Source organism: Xiphias gladius, chromosome 8, assembly GCF_016859285.1.
Source record: "Xiphias gladius isolate SHS-SW01 ecotype Sanya breed wild chromosome 8, ASM1685928v1, whole genome shotgun sequence".
Lineage (NCBI taxonomy): Eukaryota > Metazoa > Chordata > Actinopteri > Istiophoriformes > Xiphiidae > Xiphias > Xiphias gladius.
In genome coordinates, this window is record NC_053407.1 from 13,120,348 (window position 1) to 13,141,257 (window position 20,910).

Sequence of the window (20,910 nt, forward strand, 5' to 3'; positions counted from 1 at the left end):
GGAATCTGATTAACTGAGACCTTGGTCTAAGCCTCAAGCTTTTTCTTTCACTAGAAGTTTCTTTAATAATCAGATAAATGAACTGATTTGTTTATGTGAATTGTAATGAATCTCTAATGCATATTAGGTCATTACTTTATTTGAAGTTACATTTTTCAAAAAAACTGCTGCCACTACATTACTGTCCTTTTTTTTTAAACGCTGCTAAGAAATAGTCCCCCCCTACAATAAGTCCCAGTTTAACCCGAGTACATGTGCTTTGCATTGTTCTTGAGGGAGTCGTCAAGTCGCCATCGACTGACACCATTAATACAATATGAAATGAGCTAGTTAGCAGTAAAACTGTAGTTTAACCTCCTGATGGCAGTGATAACATTTTAATTACGTTTGTGATGTATTACAGCCTGCCATATGTTTTGCCAAGGTTCTTGTATAAGGGCATATCTGTCAGTGAGAAATAACACCTGTCAGGGCAGTTGATTGCTTGTTTAAGAAAAATTATTTTAATCTTTGTAGTTGTTGACAGCCCGGGTCATGTAATAAAAGATTTGTTGGGAAGCAAGATTTAACTGTAACATTGGGGGGGGGGTTTCCCCACACCATCCTTTTTTTGTTCTGTCTTTTGTTCTTTTAGTTTCTTTATTTATTTATTTATTTTTAAAAAGAGAGAAGGAAAAAAAACAAGAAAAATGAGGAAGAAAACAAGCAGTGATCCTTTGCTGAAATGTTTTACAGTGAACAAAACTGAGAATTAGCAGGTGGGTGATATAGCACAGAGCTACACAGTCTAATCAGGATCCCAGCTGGAAGCGTGGGCCATGCTCTGACCCTGTGAAACGACTTTGTCCTCTGCCTCGTCATCAGGGAAGATTGGAGTTCAAAAAGGAAGTAATTTTTTGGCTCTTCCAAAACAATACTGTGGATGTCATTCTTTTTGTTCCAATAACACTCACACAGCACTTTGCCAGACACGGGTGCGAAACTATGCTCTTCCTAATCTGCACTATAATCGGGAGACAATCTTAATGACCTATGTTAAATGCCAAATTCTTATTCCATTGCATCCATTTGCAGTCTGATCACACCGCTTCAACCCCAGTAGTCAATGAAACAAATTAAATCCATTTCACTAATTATTTTTTTTGCCTGCGAATGATGAAAAGCTGTAAAGGTTCCAATTTAGACTTTTCATTGTCTTGGATTTGTAGTTGATGAAGCTCGAATGGGGTTGGACGGGTTTTCATTTGTGAAGTGCTGGTATGTTTGACATCTATACAGCACTCTATAGGGAACCTGTCTGTTCTCTGAATTTAAGAATGGCTGGAGGTATTTATGAGGGACTCTGTGAATAATTCATGTACATCGCCAACATCTCATATCTCATTTGGATGTCCTTTGGCCAATGACTGTCAAGGTAAAGTTAGTTGTAGACGGGTCATTTTTGATTGGATGAGCCCGTGCAACAGGAGAAAAGATTAGCAATATTTTTTTTTTCTCAGAAATTGAGGTAAAGTAAAAGAGGGGCTGTCTGAAGTGGATGTATTTAACAGAAGGGGAGTTTGGAAGTATCGTATACTCACTATAGTCTCTGTTTCTCGCTGGTATGTAGAACTCAAACCTTGTACATGCTGTGAAGTTTTTACACTTGAATTTGCTTGCTGATGCTTTTTGTGCTGTCTGTAAGAAATCGATACTTCTCTTTCCTTCTCATCACAGATCATGTTTATCATGAAGGTCGCTGTTTTCTGTTCTTCTGTGTGTTCTCATAAGTCTTGAATCCTAAAACGATTTAGATGAAAAGCCCTTAAATGTGAAGAGGCACATCGGGCTTTCTGGCACTTACTGTTACAACTCCAACAGAATTCTGCTGCAATTACAAAAGGGCCATTGGGTTTATCCTTCTCTTCTATGTGTGGTGTATTTTTAGCAACACTTCAGCTACAGTATTGTTTAAAAGCCCAGCACAGTTCAAGGGGTGACAAAAAAATGCAAAACATTTTTTAAAATTGTATTATTATTTTTATTTATTTATGTATTTATTTTACAGTAAACAGTTATTTGAATTATTGTCATGCTCCCACTTGATGTGTAAATTTTCTTTTAATAGTCTTCCTTTTCTCATTGCTTTTCTTTAACAGACTGTGTCTTTCACTCTTCTCTTCCCAGACATGGAACTCGATGTGCAGGAGAAGTTGCAGCTGCAGCCAAAAATGGTGTGTGTGGTGTAGGTGTGGCCTATAATGCTAAAATTGGAGGTGAGTGAAGCATACTATTGGGATTTTTAATTGAGAACAGTGTTTAACTTGAAATAATATTAATGAAATATTAATAATTTTTCAGTTAGAAATATTATGCACAATAATATTCAAATTCAAACCAATTAATGTAGAAAGGAATTTCTTTCAGCAAGGATCCCTTTAATCTACAATCTTAATCAACTGTCTCCATATTTTGTAGGAGACCTAGTAATGGATTTTAAGGCTGATACTCTTACTGGACCACTGAGCACTGATCTTTTACAAACTGACAACTGCCCCTATTGTTCAGATGCACAAGTTAAAGTGTACTACAGAGACAGGCAAGAGCACGCGTTGAATTGTCCTTGATCTATCACCACTGAGATGAACAGCTTTTGATCATTTTCTACACGTTTTCCTCTAGAAATGAGCATAGCTCATTGCTTCATTAAGACTACTGTGTGTGCCTTTTTTTTTTCATAGTGTGTGTGTGTGTGTGTGTGTGTGTGTGTGTGTGTGTGTGTGTGTGTGTGTGTGTGTGTGTGTGTGTGTGTGTGTGTGTGTGTGTGTGTGTGTGTGTGTGTATTTCACACCTAGGTTTGTAACACAGTGAATCTGATCTTAATTCAAACCAGTGCACATTATAATTCATCCCTCCTTTTATTTGGCACTTTGCCTGACACTCCAGTCTTTCCTCAGCCAAATAGATAAAAAGCAAGCTCAAAAAGTATTTAGCTGTGTCCCTAGTGATAAGGGAACAACCTAAATTTAATATTATATAGATGCCAAGAAAAATGACTTCATAACCCAGTGGACATCTGTTCATGCCACTGTGTAAATCGTTTGCCTAAAAAGCTGGTCAAAATAAAACAGTTATGGCAGTTTAAACAATAATAAAGCTGCCAGCATGTGCGGATATGCATCAAGAGAGAAGTATGTAGAGGGATTCTATTAAATCAAACCTGTGATTGAAAATTAAGTCTTAAAGGATTATTTCTCTCTCTCCTAAAACTCTTTGCACTCGATAAAGTATTCCAAGGAGGTTTATAGTAACTTTTGTCACCAAAGAATCTGTCAGTGACACGATGGCAGTCAACCAGACTAAGCGGAGCCTTTTGAGCCCCGAGCGGTCCTGTTCACAGATGTTACTCATAACTCTTTTTTTTTTTTTTGTCTTCATTACCATTCATCTCCCAGCAGAGCCGTGCACTGGCCCTGTTCTCATAAATTACTCCTCTGTGAATCGTCGTGGGGTCAGTGGGGTCAGTGGATTGTTTATAAACAGCTGTGATTTGTTCCCCAATACCTGTGGTATGCACATGTGACCACAAGCAGTTATGTTTGTGGGGATGCTTAAATGTGTGTATCCTCACAGAGCAGTGATTAGCATTTAAAGCCTGTAATTGGCACTACTCGGCTCACTCTGTGTTTCCTTTCACCTACTGTACCTGTTTTCCCTCTGCGCACGCACGCGCGCACGCACACACAAATAGCTGCATCTCTACCTGCTACCTCTGACTTGCTGGAGCAGCAGGGGACTTGCATAGCAGTGTCTTAGTGTGTCGTCAAGCTGCAGGAAGTTGATTTGAGTTGTTACGACAGTGATGATCATTACTGCTGCGATCCAGCCCGCGCATAATGACCACCGAGCAAACATTGTGCTTTATGTCGTATATTTACTTCAAGTTTTTTTTCAAGCTACTCGGTATTCACACTTGTGTTTGGGTGAATCCCCAGGCCAACGGAGTAATTACTGCTTTGGCTACATCCCTACTGGCATGTGTTCATGCCTACAGGGCCAGGCGGGTTGTCTTGAATGGATTATTGAAGTCTTAATGTAGATGTCGTCAGTCATAGTGTTGCCTCTGAGGTCCATTGGTACTCTCCCAGTAATGGACCTTATTTAAGGATGATTCAGAGGAGTGATCTGAGGCTGCTCACTTCAAAGGCAGGGTTGTGTTCAGGTATGATTAAAGGTGACATTTGGTGCTACCCTGTGGACACACCAGTCTGGTGAAGGCCCTGTAAACTCTGCTGATTTATATTGTGTGTGTGTGTGTGTGTGTGTGTGTGTGTGTGTGTGTGTGTGTGTGTGTGTGTGTGTGTGTGTGTGTGTGTGTGTGTGTGTGTGTGTGTGTGTGTGTGTGTGTGTGTCTGCGTGTGCGTGTGTCTTCTGCTGTCTGTTAGATTTGTCTGCTTCCCCTTTCTATGTGTTTGGTGCAGTCAGGAAACCGCCTTTCTTGGTTTAACAACCAGCTGACTTTTTTGTTTACACGATGGTAAAATAGTGTGGTAACCAGGAGGCACATCTGTGGGAGAAGCTTTTTACACTTTCTCATTAAAACTGGAACTCTGAAGTCTTTTGTTTCTCCTTTTTCTGTTTTGTTGAAGATAATGAAGATAAAAATGGGAATTTGCAGTTCGACCAATTCCCTTTTTTTTTCTTTTTCTTTTTTTAATGATAAGTTTTCTCTTCTTGTCATCTTGCGCTGTTTTGACACCTCTCCACCCATCTGAGGCTAAAATTCACAGACAAACTTTCTCTTTACCATCTATCATTATGTCACACTTTCTCCATGACTTTTCACTTCTCTAGTTTGGTAAGCTAATCTGCACTGCGTTGCGTGTGCATTTTACAGGCGTTCGTATGTTGGATGGGGAGGTGACAGACATGGTGGAGGCCCATTCCCTTAGCCTCAATCCTCAGCACATCCACATTTACAGCGCCAGCTGGGGCCCAGAAGACGATGGCAAGTCACTGGACGGCCCTGCCAAGCTGGCTAAGGAGGCTTTCCGCCAGGGAACAACCAAGGTCAGTCAGAGCATAAGTTTGGACTTATAATCTTCTAATATTCTCCCTGTTTCTTATTTATAGTATCACTATCAAACTTTCATCAGCTCTTTAAAGGAATACTTAGACATTTTAGGAGATATACTTATTTGCTTTCTTGCAGAGAGTTAGATGAGAAGATTAAAGCTACAGCCAGCAGCCAGTTAGCTTGTCTTAGCATAGAGACTGGAAACTGGGAGAAACAGCTAGTCTGGCTCAGTCCAAGGGTAACAAAATCCACCTACCAGCCCCTGTAAAACTTACTAATTAACATATTAAATCTTGTTTGTTTTAATGCATACAAAAAACAGTCTGTAAGAATACCAAGTTGTGCTTCTACAGGAAGTTCTATGTGTTCGCCATTACTCTGTCAAAGTCGTTTTATTCCTTCAAACACCGTTTCCCATACCTTTGCCCTCTACGGTTTGTGTTTGTCTGTGGGTTAGATTATGGTTAGCCATCGCAGACACAACTGTTTGGGGTTAGGGATCAGTTTCTGCTAAGGTTAAGGTAGGGAGAAACATAAATTGATGCGGAAGCAGATTTAGACACAACACCAGATCACTTCCTGGAGTCTCCAGTGGTAGCCTGACAACTGGCCCCAGCCAACAAATAGTCAAATAGGCATATAATTTGCTGTTAAATGAAAATTTAATCCGTAAATTAAGATATGACAATTTCATCATCGAGCTTTTGAGGTGCTGGTATTTGGGTTTTGGTGCACAGAGCCAGGCAAGCTGTTTCCCCTTGTTTCCAGTCTATGTTAAGCTAAACTAAGCAGCTGCTGGCTCCAGCTTCATATTTACCTTAGAGACATACGTTCTCATCTAACGCTTTGAAAGAAAGTGGAAAAAAAGCATATTTCCCAAAATGCTAAACTATTCCTTTAAACTCCATATGAAGAGTAGTGTCAGCAAAAAAAAAAGCAGCTGTTCAAAAGTTTGTAATTCAGCTACTTACAATATTAGCCTGTTGTGAAAATTTTCCACCTGTACAATCATACTTAATATTTAATGAAGGATATCTCTCTGAGATGTACTGTAGGAAAAGACAAAGTCAAGGTGAGTTTGTTAATTGCCCTCTAGTCCTTTAGAGTTAAACAGAGTAAGAAATAAAGAAGTGTGACATGTTATCTAAGGCTTACATCAGCGGAACAGCTAAATGATAAATGTGAGATGGGAGAAAATAGAAACGTAGCAGCATGCACTGATGCAGAACAATAGTTAGAATCAAAGGCCACAGTAATTGGCGTATAAATAAATGAAACGGCACATTTTTCGGTGGAAAACAATCGCATCCCAAAATGTGAAAAGCTCCACATATCATGGTGTGTTAGAGAGGAAAAAGTGCCTGACAGCAGCACAGCAGGAACTTTCTGATTCAGCATGTTTTCTCCTGGCAGTAAGATAACCCTTGGCACCGAGGTGTTATCATCGCCCCTCTGTAACCTGCAGCAAAGGCAGCATCGGGTCATAAATTGGGTTGGAAGGTTTAGGAGTACTGACTAAAAAATTCAAGGCTCTAGTGTTAAGATACAGCACCATGCATCCAGTAGAAGCATATTCATCCCAACATCTTAACAGAGGTCATTTGTGCGATGGAGATGTAGGAAAATTAAATGGATAATCCTTTTAAAAGCACTCTGAACAAGCTCATTTAAAGTCTGTGTTCAGGTCAAATTTAGGTCCCTTTGTACACTTGTGAGCGTAAAATTTCTCTGAACCATGCCAAAGAAAACAGTGTTGCAACAACAGTAAAAAGGAAATAAAGATTCCGGTATCTTTGTATTGGTCAAGGCTGTGACACTACCAATAGAGAAACTGATGGTGTGACAAGAGCAGAACCGACAGACAATCACAGCCTTTACCGAAAGGAAAAGCAAAACTTTCCTGCAGCTTTTTATATCAAACACTCTGACTGAAAATGGCAAGTTTTTAATGTTACTTTCTGTTTCGCTCTGTGTATCTGTGGGTGAAATGGTACATATCTCTTCTTTCTTCACCTTATTAATTTTTTTATTGCCATCAACTTTTTTCTTGATCCTGCTTTGTATGTGGGATTTAAAAGAGGTCCCTCGACTGTCTTTTATCTCTTTCCTTCATCATATGTATTTCTCAGTTCCTTGTTTTGTTCTCTAAAAGGAATTTTATTCCTCTGCTTTGGTTCAAACTGTAGGTAGAGGAATAAAAGTGTAAATCTTTCAGTTTTATTCTGAACTTCAGTGTCTGCACTGCTGTTTTCACTCTTTGATTAATAAAAATTCAACTTTGTTTTATTAAATTTTGAATTAATGGGTGGGATGAGTGCTGAATAGAAATGTGAGTTGTGAGTATATTATATTAATAAATACCTTGATTAATTTGGAACTTTTCATAAAACACTGTGTTTACCAGAAGACCAGATCAAAGAGAAAGAGACAATAAGGTATAACAAAGAAAATAAAATGTGCTAAATATATTGTTTATAAGGAGAAAAGCGCAATAAAACATGACAGCAGCAGTAGTAAAACTAGTCAAGGCCATTTTAAAAAAAAAAGTCTAAGATTTCAACAAAAGAACACTGAAGAGCTGTGAAGCCCTGAAAGCAGATGCCCTGCTGCCTCTTGTCTCTTTCTCCAGCCTGGCCCCCCGAGACAGCCAGCAACAACTGGTCAGCAGACCCGAGGCTACAGTCTGCAACATAGTGAGAGAAAGAAGGTCAGCAGTGTAGGAAGAGGACAGACCAAGTCATGCCTTAAAAGAAAGCAGTAAAACTTAAAAATTGATTCTAAAGGTCTTAGGTAGCTGCTGCAGGGAGGCCAAAACTGACAAAATGTGCACAAATGTTCTACAACTTGTGAGTACCATGGCAGCTGTGTTTTGTACAAGTTGAAGACAGTCGATCAATTTTATGGGGCATTCCAGCGAATAAAGAGTTAGAGAAATCTCATCAGCTTGAGACAAATGCATGAAGGCTTGCGTGTCTTGAAACAAAAGGAACAGTCTAATCCTAGCGATCCTCCTGAGTTGACAAATGACACCCCTTGTTACTTTGCTAAAAATGTTTATTGTTATTTTATTCTGAGTCATAACCCCCCCCCTAGCCTCCTGTTGGCAGTCCAGACACAACTGGACTAAATGTTTGTCTCATGTAGTTGGTATATTTTAGGAGCATATAGTCTCATCGCCAGATATCACATTGTCATTTATCAGGCCACGACATTATATTCAGCTTGAGTAGATTTTGTAATTACATTTCTTCTGTTTGTTATCTGATGTTCTGCTGCAATAAGTCGCCTGACATTATGATGTATTAATAAGAGCTGTGCCTACAGCAGTTCAGTATTTCTGGAAGAAAGCGCATAAATGACAATGCGTTTAAGCAGGGAGACAAACGCCTGCGTCGAAGGCAATTTTTCACACTTCATCCAACTCTTGTTAGTGTTTCTGTCTTGCTTTCTCTCTTAACCTGTGACGATTACAACCGTATGAACATGTATATGTTTCTATACCACAGGGACGCAACGGACTGGGCTCCATCTTTGTGTGGGCCTCTGGTAATGGTGGCCGGGAGCAGGACAGCTGTAACTGTGACGGGTACACTAACAGCATTTACACCCTGTCCATCAGCAGCACCACACAGTCCGGGAACGTGCCGTGGTACAGCGAACCCTGCTCTTCCACCTTCGCTTCCACCTTCAGCTCTGGAAACCCAGGGGAGAAGCAGATAGTGGGTGTACACGCACACACTCGCACACACTTTGAACATCTCCGATCTTGTGTAGGACTGTTTTTACACTTAAAATCTGTAGCACACTGTAAATGTCAGAATTATACAAATAAGTACACTTCTCATATTTTGTGTTGGCAGTTAGCTAAAAGTTGATGCTGGTGCATCCGAAATGAACCCTTTCGAGTGTACATGCAGATTAATCTCGTCTCTCTCAAATCAAAAGGAGGCATCAAATTGTCAAAATGAGAGTGACTGGTGGATAACATACAGTAAGGAAAGCTGACAATCACAGAGAGATGCCACATGCTTCCTTCAAGCTGCTTGTAAGCTGAAGAAAGACTTGCCTCAGGGACTTAGAATAACATTAAACAACCATAAATCTGCCATTCCCTCCGAAATACACCAGAGGCATGCTGCAGGCAAGCAAACAACTCATCAAATGGTTGAAATTGCAGTCATTTTAAAATATACCACAGCAGTGGCTATGAATTGTTGCTTTAGCAGTCAGAGGCTGTCATTTGTTGTATCCGTGAGTTCATGCGGTCCAAAACTACTATTCTTCTTCACTTTGTCGGAATTTTGTGTTTGTTACATTTTTGTCTAGACTGTCAAATCACAGGCAGGCCGGCCTTTTAAACAAATCCAACATGGACTAACAAGTAGCTCATTTACTGGACAGATTTGATCACCTGTTATCTCTCGAGTTTAGATTTTGCGAACGAGACCCAAAGAAAACAAAAGTGAGTTCGTCTACCTCTAACCAGACATTGTCTGCACTCTGTGTTGTAATTAAACTTCTCTGGTGTTCTCTGGTCGAAAGAAAAAAAAATGTAACTCTTTGCAAAAATAAACAGTTTTTCCAAGTTAATTTATACAGTGTTATTATCGTAGCACAACAGAAATTCAAATTAGACACGACGCCTAGAATGGGTTTTGGATTTTCTCCCATCCCCACACAGGCTATCTGGAGCTAAACTAGAGTGACCATTGGGTTCTTGGTCACCTCTCTTAAACAGGCCCTTCTTCTCTGGTTGCTCAGTTCAGCCGGGCAGCCAGCTCTAGGAAGAGTCCTGGTTGTTCCAGACTTCTTCCATCAAAGAATTATGGAGGCCTCTGTGCTCCTGAGAATAGAGCAGAGTGGTTTTTTTTGTAGCCTTCCCCGGGTCTTTGCCTCGACACAGTCCTGTCTCTGAGCTCTTAGGCAGCTCCTTCGACCTCATGGTTTGATTTTTGCTTTAATATTCATTGTCAGCTGTGAGACCTTTATATAGACAAGCGTGTGTCTTTCCAAATCAAGTCCAGTCAATTGAATTTTAAACAGGTCAGCTCCAATCAAGATGCAGAGACATCTCAAAGATGATCAAGAGTAATGGGAGGCACCTGAGCTAAATGTCTAGTGTCATAGCACAGGGTCTGAATGCTTATGTCAATTTGATATTTCAGTTTTTGCTTCTAAATTCTAAAATTCTGTTTTCACTTTTTCATTATGGGGTATTGAGTGTAGATTGATGAAGGATAAAACTAATTTAAACCATTTTAGCATAAGGCTGCAACATTACAGTGTGAAAAAAGTGGATGGTACTGAAAACTTTCTGAATGCAGTGTGTGTGTGTGTGTGTGTGTGTGTGTGTGTGTGTGTGTGTGTGTGTGTGTGTGTGTGTGTGTGTGTGTGTGTGTGTGTGTGTGTAAAATAAATTAAAAGCCACCACATTAACTGGTTTTGCTATTGTGGCTGATGGGTGTATGTTTGCAAAGGTAAAATAATAATCAGTGTAGTGTTAGCTCTTTTTCATTTTTGACTAATCTATTGATTTTGTTTTTGTTTCTTCAATTACATTACAAAACCCCAAAAATTTATTTTATTTCCTTTTGTTTTTTTAAGAATTTCATAAAACTGAGGAAACCAGAAAACCCTGACATTGGAGAAGTTTGAACCATCAAATAGTTGGACTTTTTTTCTTGATAAATAACATATGACATATAGCTTAAATATTAAAAGTGCTTCAACTTTCTGTTCATTGACTAATAGATAAATTTTTCAGCCCTAAATCAGTGGATTTAAAACAATAAGTGAAATACGACAGCGTTTCAGTGTTGTTTTATCAATTTCTGAGATCTAACAGTTGGCCAGTGCAGACACCTGCCCTCCTTTCGTTTACTTCTCCGACACGTAGACATCTCCCTGCAGATAATGGCCATTAATGCCACAATCTGTCAGAAAAGTTTCAAACTAAGAATCTGTCCCTAACCTTCACAGCTTGCCTTGCCCTCTGGCTTCTTTATCATTTCTGATGTGTCCTCATCGTGACCCAGGCGAGCCTCGTTAACTCTCTCGCACTGGCAGGGACAGAGAGCACAGGAATACCCAGAGTGCTAACATACTTCGTCTCACCACTACCCGGCCTGGCTGGGCTGATTTTTGGCTGGCATTCAGTGCCCCGGCCGTGACCCTTTGACAGAGATCCACAGGCCTGAGACCAAACCTACCTGCTCATTCATTCCTCCTCCTCCTGCTTTTTTCCAGATCCGATTGCTGCAGGCAGAGCTCCCATTGTCCCTGGCCTTCCCCTGTCCTAACACTCAGCCTCTTTCACCATGAACCTCACTCGTGCTAAAGGGGGAAACTCAGGGTGTCAGATTAACTGTGGTTCTCCTTTCTCCTTCTGTATTTCTTTGCACTTCTCTCTCTTCTCCTGTCTCCAAGGTGACCACAGACCTAAGGCAAAAATGCACAGACTCTCACACAGGGACGTCCGCTTCAGCCCCACTGGCTGCTGGGATCATCGCTCTGGCTCTGGAGGCCAAGTGAGTGAGAGTAACACAGCCTCCTCTTATAACCACCATAGTTATTTTTGTAGTAAATATGTTTCTACATTAGCAAATCATAATAGTAAAAAAATTTTAATTTCACTTTATCATACACTTGACTTGAATTGCTCCACTGTGTGCTTGTTGGAGGTGTTATGTGTGCGTATGCACCTGCACTTGCGTCTAGAAGTACACACACGCGTCTGGGAGATGGCATTGGCATAAATCCCAGCCCCGAAATTCTTTCCTCAGCAAATTAAGCTTTTGATAATCAGTTAATTAGCAAGACAAATCAGCAGCTGCAGCCCACATAGACATCTGAATGCCTGTAGGACCAGTAATGAAGATTTTCAGCTGGAAAATATCTCTCATTTTGGTTCATTCAGGACTCCGGGTGTCAGAATCCAGGTTTTGTCAGCAGTCCTGGTGTGGTCACCATTATGGTGGTATCTTTAGTCGTATCTTGTGTGTGTTAAGTCCTTTTATTAAACAGCAGTCCTCTTCTCTGCATTATTCTCTTCATTTCCACGTTACCGATTAGCTGTCAGGTGTCAAATCAAATCCATTGTTACCTCACACCCCAGTTTCAGTTCAGGTGTACATCTCCAGTTTATCTCAGCACTGTCACCTCGAATATCAGAAGAGAAAGCAGTGACTGACAGACCTGATGTTTACACCATGTAGACTATCCCTCGCTTTCAACACTAAACTAGAGTCAGTATTTGTCTGTCAGCAGCTTTCTGGTGTTTTTATTATTTTCCCTCAGTCGCTCTTGGCTGAGGTGACATTGAGTGGATGGGATGGGATGGGGGGGTGGATCTTGTCCATTAATAACACATGAGAGGATATGAGATGTGAAAGCTGATGCAGACAGTGGCGGAGGTGATGCACCACAGTGCAAATCTGTGTTTCTATTTCTGTAAACTGTGGTTTTGCATTCAGTAAGCAGTGTGATTCATGGTTTGATTATCTTAAACCACTGAGCAGTTTTTTCCTCATTGGTGACTCAAAGGCTGCTCGCGCAGGATGAATGCTTCTCCTCTGTGCCTCTTAATAAAATCTATATTAAAAAAAAAAACTTTTTTATTGGGCCTCCGCTGTGCAGAAGGTGACCGCATCTCCCAATCCCAGACCACAAGCTTTCATTACATGGAGGTCTAGACACAGGTCCTCCACGGTATTGTATCCGCTGTTTTACTGTGTTCCCTGACCTTTCAACACAATAGGTTATGATGTACCTTTATTACTGGTGTTTTATGCTTGTTTTAAAACCATGTGTGAGATCATACCTTTTGTTATGGTTGAATGACATATCCCTCCAGGCATCCTCTACATCCCAGTATAATAGTTCAGAAATCTATGACTCTCCTCTTGTATATATGCTCCGCTGGATCATATTTCAAGTGTGTCTACAAAATCCTGACCTTTTCTATATCCAGTAGCTCCTTGCATTTCCTCTGCTGTATTGTCGTACAGTTGAGGTCAGCGAAACCTGACTTTCCTTAAAATGTGTATAATGTAGAAAGTAATATCTTCAGCTATTACATGACAGAAAGTCAATACGCTTATTCAGCTCCCCTTCCTGTATTTGAGCAGTATGAACCTGACATGGAGAGACATGCAGCACCTGGTGGTGAGAACATCCCGGCCCAGACACCTCAGCGCCGGAGACTGGAAGACCAATGGAGTTGGACGCAGAGGTAGAGACTAGCTAGTTGAAACCAAACACAGACAGTTTTACAGTGGCGTGAAAAACTCTTGGCACCCTGATCAAATTTCTGTTACTACTGTAAGCGAGTAAAAGATGACCTGATTTCCAAAAGCCATAAAGATGAAACATTTCTTAAATACTTTAAGCAAGATTACTTTTTTATTTCCACAAAAAGTAATCTTCCATTTTACAGTTTCAAAATAACAAAAACGAAAAAGGCCCCCAAAACAAAAGTTTGGTTACCCTGCGTGGTCAGTACTTAGTTACACCCCCTTTGGCAAGTGTCCCAGCTTGTAAACAGTTTTTGTAGCAGCTAAGAGTCTTTCAATTCTTGTTTGAGGGATTTCCGCCCATTCTTCTTTGCAAAAAGCCTCTAGTTTTGTGAGATTTTTCGTCCGTCTTGCATGCAATGCTCTTTTGAGGTCTATCCACAGATTTTGCGATGTTGTTTAGGTCACCTAGCCTTTAGCATGCAACTCTTGAGGTAGTACATGGTGGATTTTCAGGTCCACCATTATCCTGTTGTAGAAGCCATCCTCTTTTAATCTTCTGCTTTTGTTTTACAGACGTTGTGATGTTTGCCCCCAGAATTTGCTGGTATTTAATTGGATCCATTCTTCCCTGTACTACTGAAATGTGCCCCATTCCACTGGCTGCAACATAAGCCTAAATCGTGATCGATTCATCCCGTGCCTAACAGTTGGAAGGCTGTTCTTTTCATGAAATTCTGCAACTTTTTTTCTCCAAACATATCTTTGCTAATTGGAGTCAAAAAGTTCTATTTAACCTCATCATTCCATAGGACTTGTTTCCAAAATGCATCAGGCTTGTTTAGATGTTCCTTTGCAAACTTCTGACGCTGAATTTTGTGGTGAGGATGCAGGAAAGGTTTTCTTATGATGACTCTTCCGTGAAGGTCATATTTGTGCAGGTGCCACTGCACAGTAGAACAGTACACCACCAATCCATAGTCTGCTAAATCCTCCTGAAGGTCTTTTGCAGTCAAACAGGGTTTTGATTTGCCTTTCTAGCAATCCTACGAGGAGTTCTCTCTGAAAGTTTACTTGGTCTTTCAGACCCTCGGCTTGATCTCCACCGTTCCTGTTAACCAACATTTCTTAATTACATTGTTAACTGAGGAAACAGCTACATAGAAACGCTTTGCTATCTTCTTATAGTCTTCTCATGCTTTGTGGGCATCAATTATTTTAATTCTCAGAGCTTTAGGCAGCTACTTAGAGGAACCCATGGCTGCTAATTGTTGGGACAAGGTTTGAGGAGTCAGAGTATTTATAAAGCTTTGAAATTTGCATCACTTGGCCTGTCCTAACCATGAGTGTGAGCAAGCCACAGCCCTAACAAGCTAATTGAGGTCTGACACCTTGGTAAAAGTTATCTGAGAGCTCAAATCTCTTGGGGTGCCCAAACTTTTCTATGGTGCTCCTTTCCTCTTTTTTAACTCTAAACTTGTACAACACAAAAATATTACATAAATCAATGTTTAAAATGTTGAAAAGTACGTTTCATCTTTAACTTTATGCCTTTTGGAGATAAGTGAGTAGAAGATGAATTTAACTATTCACAGTAACAGAAATGTTGACCATGGGTGCCCAAAGTTTTTTGTGCCACTGTGTATGGTGATATATTTGTGTGTCAATCCTGAGCGCTTGATGGGGTATGGAAAAAGATTTTTTGTAAGCACTTCAATAGTATTTTGTAGATAAATTATTACCATGCAGAAGAGTAATTCAGTTTTAGTTAACAAAAATCTATTCTGTTCCCAGTAAATTTGTTTGCCCGTTTGGTAGTATACACACACTGTAAGCACACAATAATAACCTCTCACTCACTTTCAAACTCCCTGCTCTGTTGTTACTCCCAAACCTTTGGATACTTTGCTTGCACAGCACTAAATCAACCTGACAGAGCATTACAGTATGCCACAATTTCAGCCAATCAGAACTTGGGATAAAATTGGTCATTTGTCATTGGCGGTTTTGGTGCCAGTCCAATCACTAGTAGGATTATTGCTAGGATTGAGGCACAAATATAAAGCCATAGTATTGGTGTAAAGAGTGGTTTGTTGATCGATTCATATTTCTCTCTCTGTGATGTTATCTCATCACCACCACCAACGAACCTGCCATTCTCTTTATCCCTCCATTTTCACAGTGAGTCATTCGTACGGTTATGGGCTCCTGGATGCCGGTGTTATGGTGGCTCTGGCGCAGAACTGGACAACAGTGGGGCCACAGCATCATTGTGTTCACACCATGCTTGCAGAGCCAAGGTTAAGAGTGTGAATAGGAGCTGTGTGTGTGTATTTGTGTGTAAATTGCAGTGAGTTTTGGTCTCTTACGAGCACTTGCTGTTCTATTGTGTCGCTCAGCCTGATAGAGGTCACCGCATTCTCCTCGGAGCTGGGATGGTTGTGTAAATTTGTAGCACAGCACTATTGTAAGTGTCCATTTCTGCAGCCACACAACATTAAGCACTCTCCTCTCCGCTTGTCAAACCTGCAGAGACATAGGAAACAAGCTGGTGTTCAGTAAGAGCGTGGACGCCTGCTGGGGACGACCGGAGTATGTCAGCTCTCTGGAACACGTCCAGGCTCGCCTCACTCTCTCCTACAACCAGAGAGGAAAATTGGCCATTCATCTCATCAGCCCACTGGGCACACGCTCCACCCTACTGTTCCCCAGGTACACGGTAAAACACACCACGATACACGCCAACAGCCGAGCCCTGATAAAGATCTCTCTTTGTCTCACACATACAGACAAATACAATGTGCATTTGTGTGTACCTCAGTTTTACTTGTGCACAAATATTCCCACAAGTTTACTCTCTGGGAAAAACACTCTTTTTGCAGTAAAAAAAATAAAATAAACACATCGCCTCTCCTTTTTCCTTTCAGGCCCAATGACTTCTCCTCAGAGGGATTCAACGACTGGGCCTTTATGACCACCCACTCATGGGACGAGGATCCTCAAGGGGAATGGACCCTGGAAATAGAAAATGTAGCAGCTAATGGACGTGACTATGGTAACCCCACTCACCATCATTAACTGTTCAGTCTTGTCCCATCAAACCTGCAGTTATGCCAGCATTCTCTGCCCCCTCATCAACTCAAGTCTTCTTGCATATTTTCACACTTCTCTAAATAGTCTCTCCTCAGCTCTTCCTTTTTTCTGTCCCATTCCTTCTCTAACGACACAATTTGTACCATTTTTGGTACCAGAGGGAGCGGCTCTCAGAAACACATCCCGATTAAAACTTAACAGCTGCTGGGCAGAGAAGGAATCTTCTGGAAGAAAGCAGTTGGCAGCCACTTTGATGATCAAAACTTCCATCTAGAGAATTTTTTTTTTTTTTTTCCCCCAACAATCAGTCTGCATTTTCTTTCCAAAGGCAAACAGCAACATATTGTCAAGAAGAATTAACTCATTAAGTCTTAGAGCTTTTCTGTGGCTTTGTTTACTCAGAGCAGCGTGGGGAAATGAGATGGGAATGCATGTCTTTCCTGTACTGGTGTTGAATCTCCTCCACTCCTGTACCCCCCCACCCCCTTATTCTCTTCTCTGTTAAACTGATATTCTCTTCCACATCTTAATACCCCCCCCTCTCTCTCTCTCTCCCCCCTTCAATTTCAGGTGTGTTGAGTCAGTTCACTCTCACCCTGTGGGGCACTGGACCCAGTGTCGTCAACCCCTCATTATCTGATTTCCCCCGGCCGTCCAACAACAGCTGCAAGACCTTCGATGCCCAGCAGATCTGTATCGGTGAGATCATTCGGGCTTTCGCTGACACGCAAACTTTGAACAGGAGCTGCTTAAGTTGAATGGGCTCAGTTGTATTGGCGCTGGCACACAGTCATTGTTACAAACCAGGCAGTGGGTCAGACTTTGTTGGGCATTTTAATTTCTGAAAAGCAAATGTTGTGAATACAGATTGCCCACTTAACAGCCTCTCGTGTGTCTGTTTACACGGGCTATGAATATGCATGTTGCCATATGTCATATTAGTTTGAATCAGAGTGTGGGACGTATGGAGGAGCAGCAGGGGAGATTAAAACTGCGTCAGTGCAAGAGGTGTTACGTTGCCAACAACTGCTCAAGAGGATGACTCCCTCACAGAAAGGCAGATGAGGTTGGAAGCTTATTTCTGCTTCCAAGAACTGACACTTTCTTCTACAAATCAAATGTACATTTCAGTAGTTACTGGTAAATCTTTATTATACCCGTCACCAGTTTTCTAATAACTTCCTAGAAATGAACTGGAAAGTTCCTGGAAAGGACGCTAATTTGGAGATACTTACACGATCAGCGGCAACATTAAAACCATGAATTGATGTATAGAGAAAAGGACACATTGTTTTATTTGCTGTCACTTCCATTTACTACTTGTGGCCTTCTTTTAATGAATTAACTGTCTTGTCTACAGTCCTGGTCAAAGTTATTGGAATTTCGAACACATAATTCAGAATATCTTCAAAGAAAAATGCAAATGAGCCAATTTTGTATAACCAGAATATTTTAATAAAATATCCAAGGTTACTAAAGAAAAGGTTGATGTGGATTGTGGAAAAAACACCACACAAGACATCTGAAAAGCTTCGGGCTGATCTGGAGCAATCTGGCGTGGGGGTTTCAGCCCGTACCATACTCGGCACATTAAACCAAGTAGGGCTCCATGGGCGAACGCCAAGGAGGACACCATTATTGATAGAGAGGCACCAAAGTCAAGTCTAATATTTGCGAAAATATTCATGGATAATCCACAGTCTTTCTGGGATGATGTTTTATGGGCAGATGAAACCAAAGTAGAGTTCTTTTGGAATGCAGTGCATCAGTTTGTTTATAGGCAACAAAATGAAGCCCATATAGGAAAAGAACACCCTACCTACAGTAAAACATGGTGGAGGTTTTATCATGCTGTGGGGCTGCTGTGCTGCATCTGGTACTGAATAAATTGAATGTATCAAAGGAATGGCGATATCAGAAGATTACCAAGGCATTTTAGAGCAAAATGTGTTACCTAGTGACCCAAAGTACACATCCAGCAGCACAAAAGAATGGTTGGTGGAAAAGGAAAAGATGGACCGTTTTAAACTGGCCAGCGATGAGTCCTGACCTAAATCCCACTGAAAACCTTTGGAGAGAGCTGAAATCTGCCATTGCAAAAAAAAAACTCCTGCAAACCTAAAAGAGCTGGAATGCAAAGCGATGGAACAGCGGTAAAAACTACCAGCAGACAGGTTCAAGAAGCTTCCGGGTGGCTACAAGAAACGTTTAGAGGCTGACATTGTTGCCAAAGGTTCTGCAACCAAATATTGTTGTGTTCGTAGTATTTAACTATTAGGCAAGTTTTGTTTTTCTTTTCTTTTGTTTAGTAACCTTTTGCATTTTATTAAAATATTATGAATATACAAAATTGTCTCATTTGCATTTATCTCTGAAGATATTCTGAATTATGTACCTGAAATCCAGGAGTTTCAATCATTTTGACCAGTACTGTGTTGTGTACTGTGTCAATACTTTAACCAACAAATTTATCCACTAATTGTCTCAGCTCTAATGGAATTTGGTACTCAATATAGGGAAATAGAGCCAATCAATAGAAGATTAATTTAAATTATTTCATCAATGTAGACTGAAATATTAAAAGAAGACACCACTTTGTGTGTGTGTGTTGGACTTAAACTCGCTTGTTGTCATCTCCCACTCTCCATCCAGAGTGCAGCCCCGGCTTCTCTCTCTTCCTCCAGGGTTGTTTGAAGTTGTGTCCGCCGGGCTTCACCTCCGGGCCGCAGCTCCTCAACCTCTCCCTGGAGAACTGGGTGGACTTGTCCTCCGTCCAAGCCTGCCTGCCCTGCAACCCCGCCTGCCTCACCTGCTCTGGCACTGGACCTACAGACTGCTTGTCCTGCCCGCCTCACAGCCACCTGGTCCTCACCTCCTGCCTGCACCAGAACCAGGTCCAGCGCAAGTCCCCTCTAGCTGGGGGCCTCCAGGGTGACGGGGCCCAGCCGTATGGGGAGATCCCAGCAGCAGTAGACGACAACAGCGAAGACGGTGAGGAACCTCCAGGGCTCAGCGTAGCTCCATCCACTCAGCTGCCTGCCATCTTGGCCGTGCTCAGTTGTGCCTTCATCCTGGCTGCCTTCGTCGGGGTCTTCCTCCTTCTCCAGATGCGCTCAGGTGGCACTTCTTTGGGCTGGAGGACCAAACTCCCATCTGTGTACTCAGAGACGAGGGGGGTACGGTTGGGCTTTGGTTTTGGCTTCGGCCAAGGACGGGAGAGGAAGACACGGATATGCTACAAGGGGATCCCCACTGTGTGGGGGGATGAGGACATGATGGCCTACGAGTCTGAATCAGACAGCGAGGAAGTGGACGGTCACAGTGAGAGGACAGCTTTTATCAAGACGCAGAGCTCGATCTAGCTGAACCTGCATCTGCTGTTGTGTTGTCTGACACCAGGATGTCCCGGTTGTCGTCAGCATTTAGACATGACTGTGTGGAGCCGATACACGAACGGAGAATCACACAGGTTCAGACAAAAACAAAACACAAGCCTTTCTGTCCAATCAGCATTCAGATGCATTAAAGAGTCAATTATTTGTTTTTCATGTATTTATTTACATTTTTTAAAATTGATCCTTATATGATTATTTTGATGTAAGATGTATTTATTATGCATTTGACTCTTCGTCACAAATTTCAGGAGTTGTTCAAGTGTTTCACTTAATTTTAATTTTGCCATATTTTGTCCAGTTTAACGCAATCTAGTGTTGCACTTTCACTACTTAAAGCTGGGGGATTGCAAGAGATAGATATTAAAAAGAATGGTCAAAATCAAAGCAGCAGGGCTTGAGATATCCTGAGATGTCTAGTCTCAAGTAGAGGTAGAGCCCCAAAGACACAGAATCCTACATTTCCCACAATGCGCCTCAATAGCATCTTTCATGAGATGCCCCCAGCCTGGTAAATTCCCATTTCTCTTCAAACTCCACAATTTGTAATGCAGCTTTTCTGAAAAGAAAAAAAAAAATCTCATAATCTCATAAATCCCCAAATATCCCCGATGCCATCATCCGTTGTTCCGACAGGGCTGGGAAATCGTCTCTGCCACGTGTAAAACGGGTGGGGTGCTCCTTCAAACCAGCGCCTCATCAAGTAGGCACCTGATGTGTCCTCAACACAACCCCTCGGCCATCCGAGTGCTAATAAATTGGCTTAGTTGCGTTTGTATCCGAGTCCCGGCAGATTGCGGGCCGGAGGTCGGGCGGTGGACGCGAGGGAACTTTTCGAAGTGGGAGATTTTTCCGCGGCGCACCGGGACGGCACAAGCAAACATCCCCGCGGGCTGCTTGCTAAGCAGGACGAGCTGCGGAGGATGCTGCGTCCACAACACCCGCCCGCGGTGGGAAAATGCCACGAAGCACAGACAGTGCTACAGTATCGGATACATCAGTCAGAGATGTTATTGACTTGTAGCAGGAGTAACGCTGTTGTTGAGTGAAATGAAATGAAATGAAATAAATAAATAAATAAAAAAAAACACTTGGCTGACCTTTCCAACATTTTTCTCCTTGGTTGCTGCTGGCAAGA

At 41.6% G+C, this 20,910-nt stretch overlaps 1 protein-coding gene across 3 annotated transcripts in view; it reads left to right on the top strand.

The window, feature by feature from the left end:
• furinb (furin (paired basic amino acid cleaving enzyme) b) overlaps positions 1 to 20,831 on the top strand; it is a 76,163-nt gene extending 55,332 nt beyond the window's left edge. For all 3 annotated transcript variants that reach the window (XM_040132946.1, XM_040132947.1, XM_040132948.1), the window contains 10 exons: positions 2,167 to 2,255; positions 4,877 to 5,049; positions 8,563 to 8,775; positions 11,483 to 11,583; positions 13,183 to 13,286; positions 15,470 to 15,587; positions 15,820 to 15,999; positions 16,215 to 16,342; positions 16,951 to 17,079; positions 19,033 to 20,831. In XM_040132946.1, coding sequence (XP_039988880.1) covers positions 2,167 to 2,255; positions 4,877 to 5,049; positions 8,563 to 8,775; positions 11,483 to 11,583; positions 13,183 to 13,286; positions 15,470 to 15,587; positions 15,820 to 15,999; positions 16,215 to 16,342; positions 16,951 to 17,079; positions 19,033 to 19,742 — 1,945 coding nt within the window. In that variant the 3' untranslated portion in view covers positions 19,743 to 20,831. The remainder of the gene's footprint in view (positions 1 to 2,166; positions 2,256 to 4,876; positions 5,050 to 8,562; positions 8,776 to 11,482; positions 11,584 to 13,182; positions 13,287 to 15,469; positions 15,588 to 15,819; positions 16,000 to 16,214; positions 16,343 to 16,950; positions 17,080 to 19,032) is intronic.
• The last annotated feature ends 79 nt before the right edge of the window (positions 20,832 to 20,910 follow it).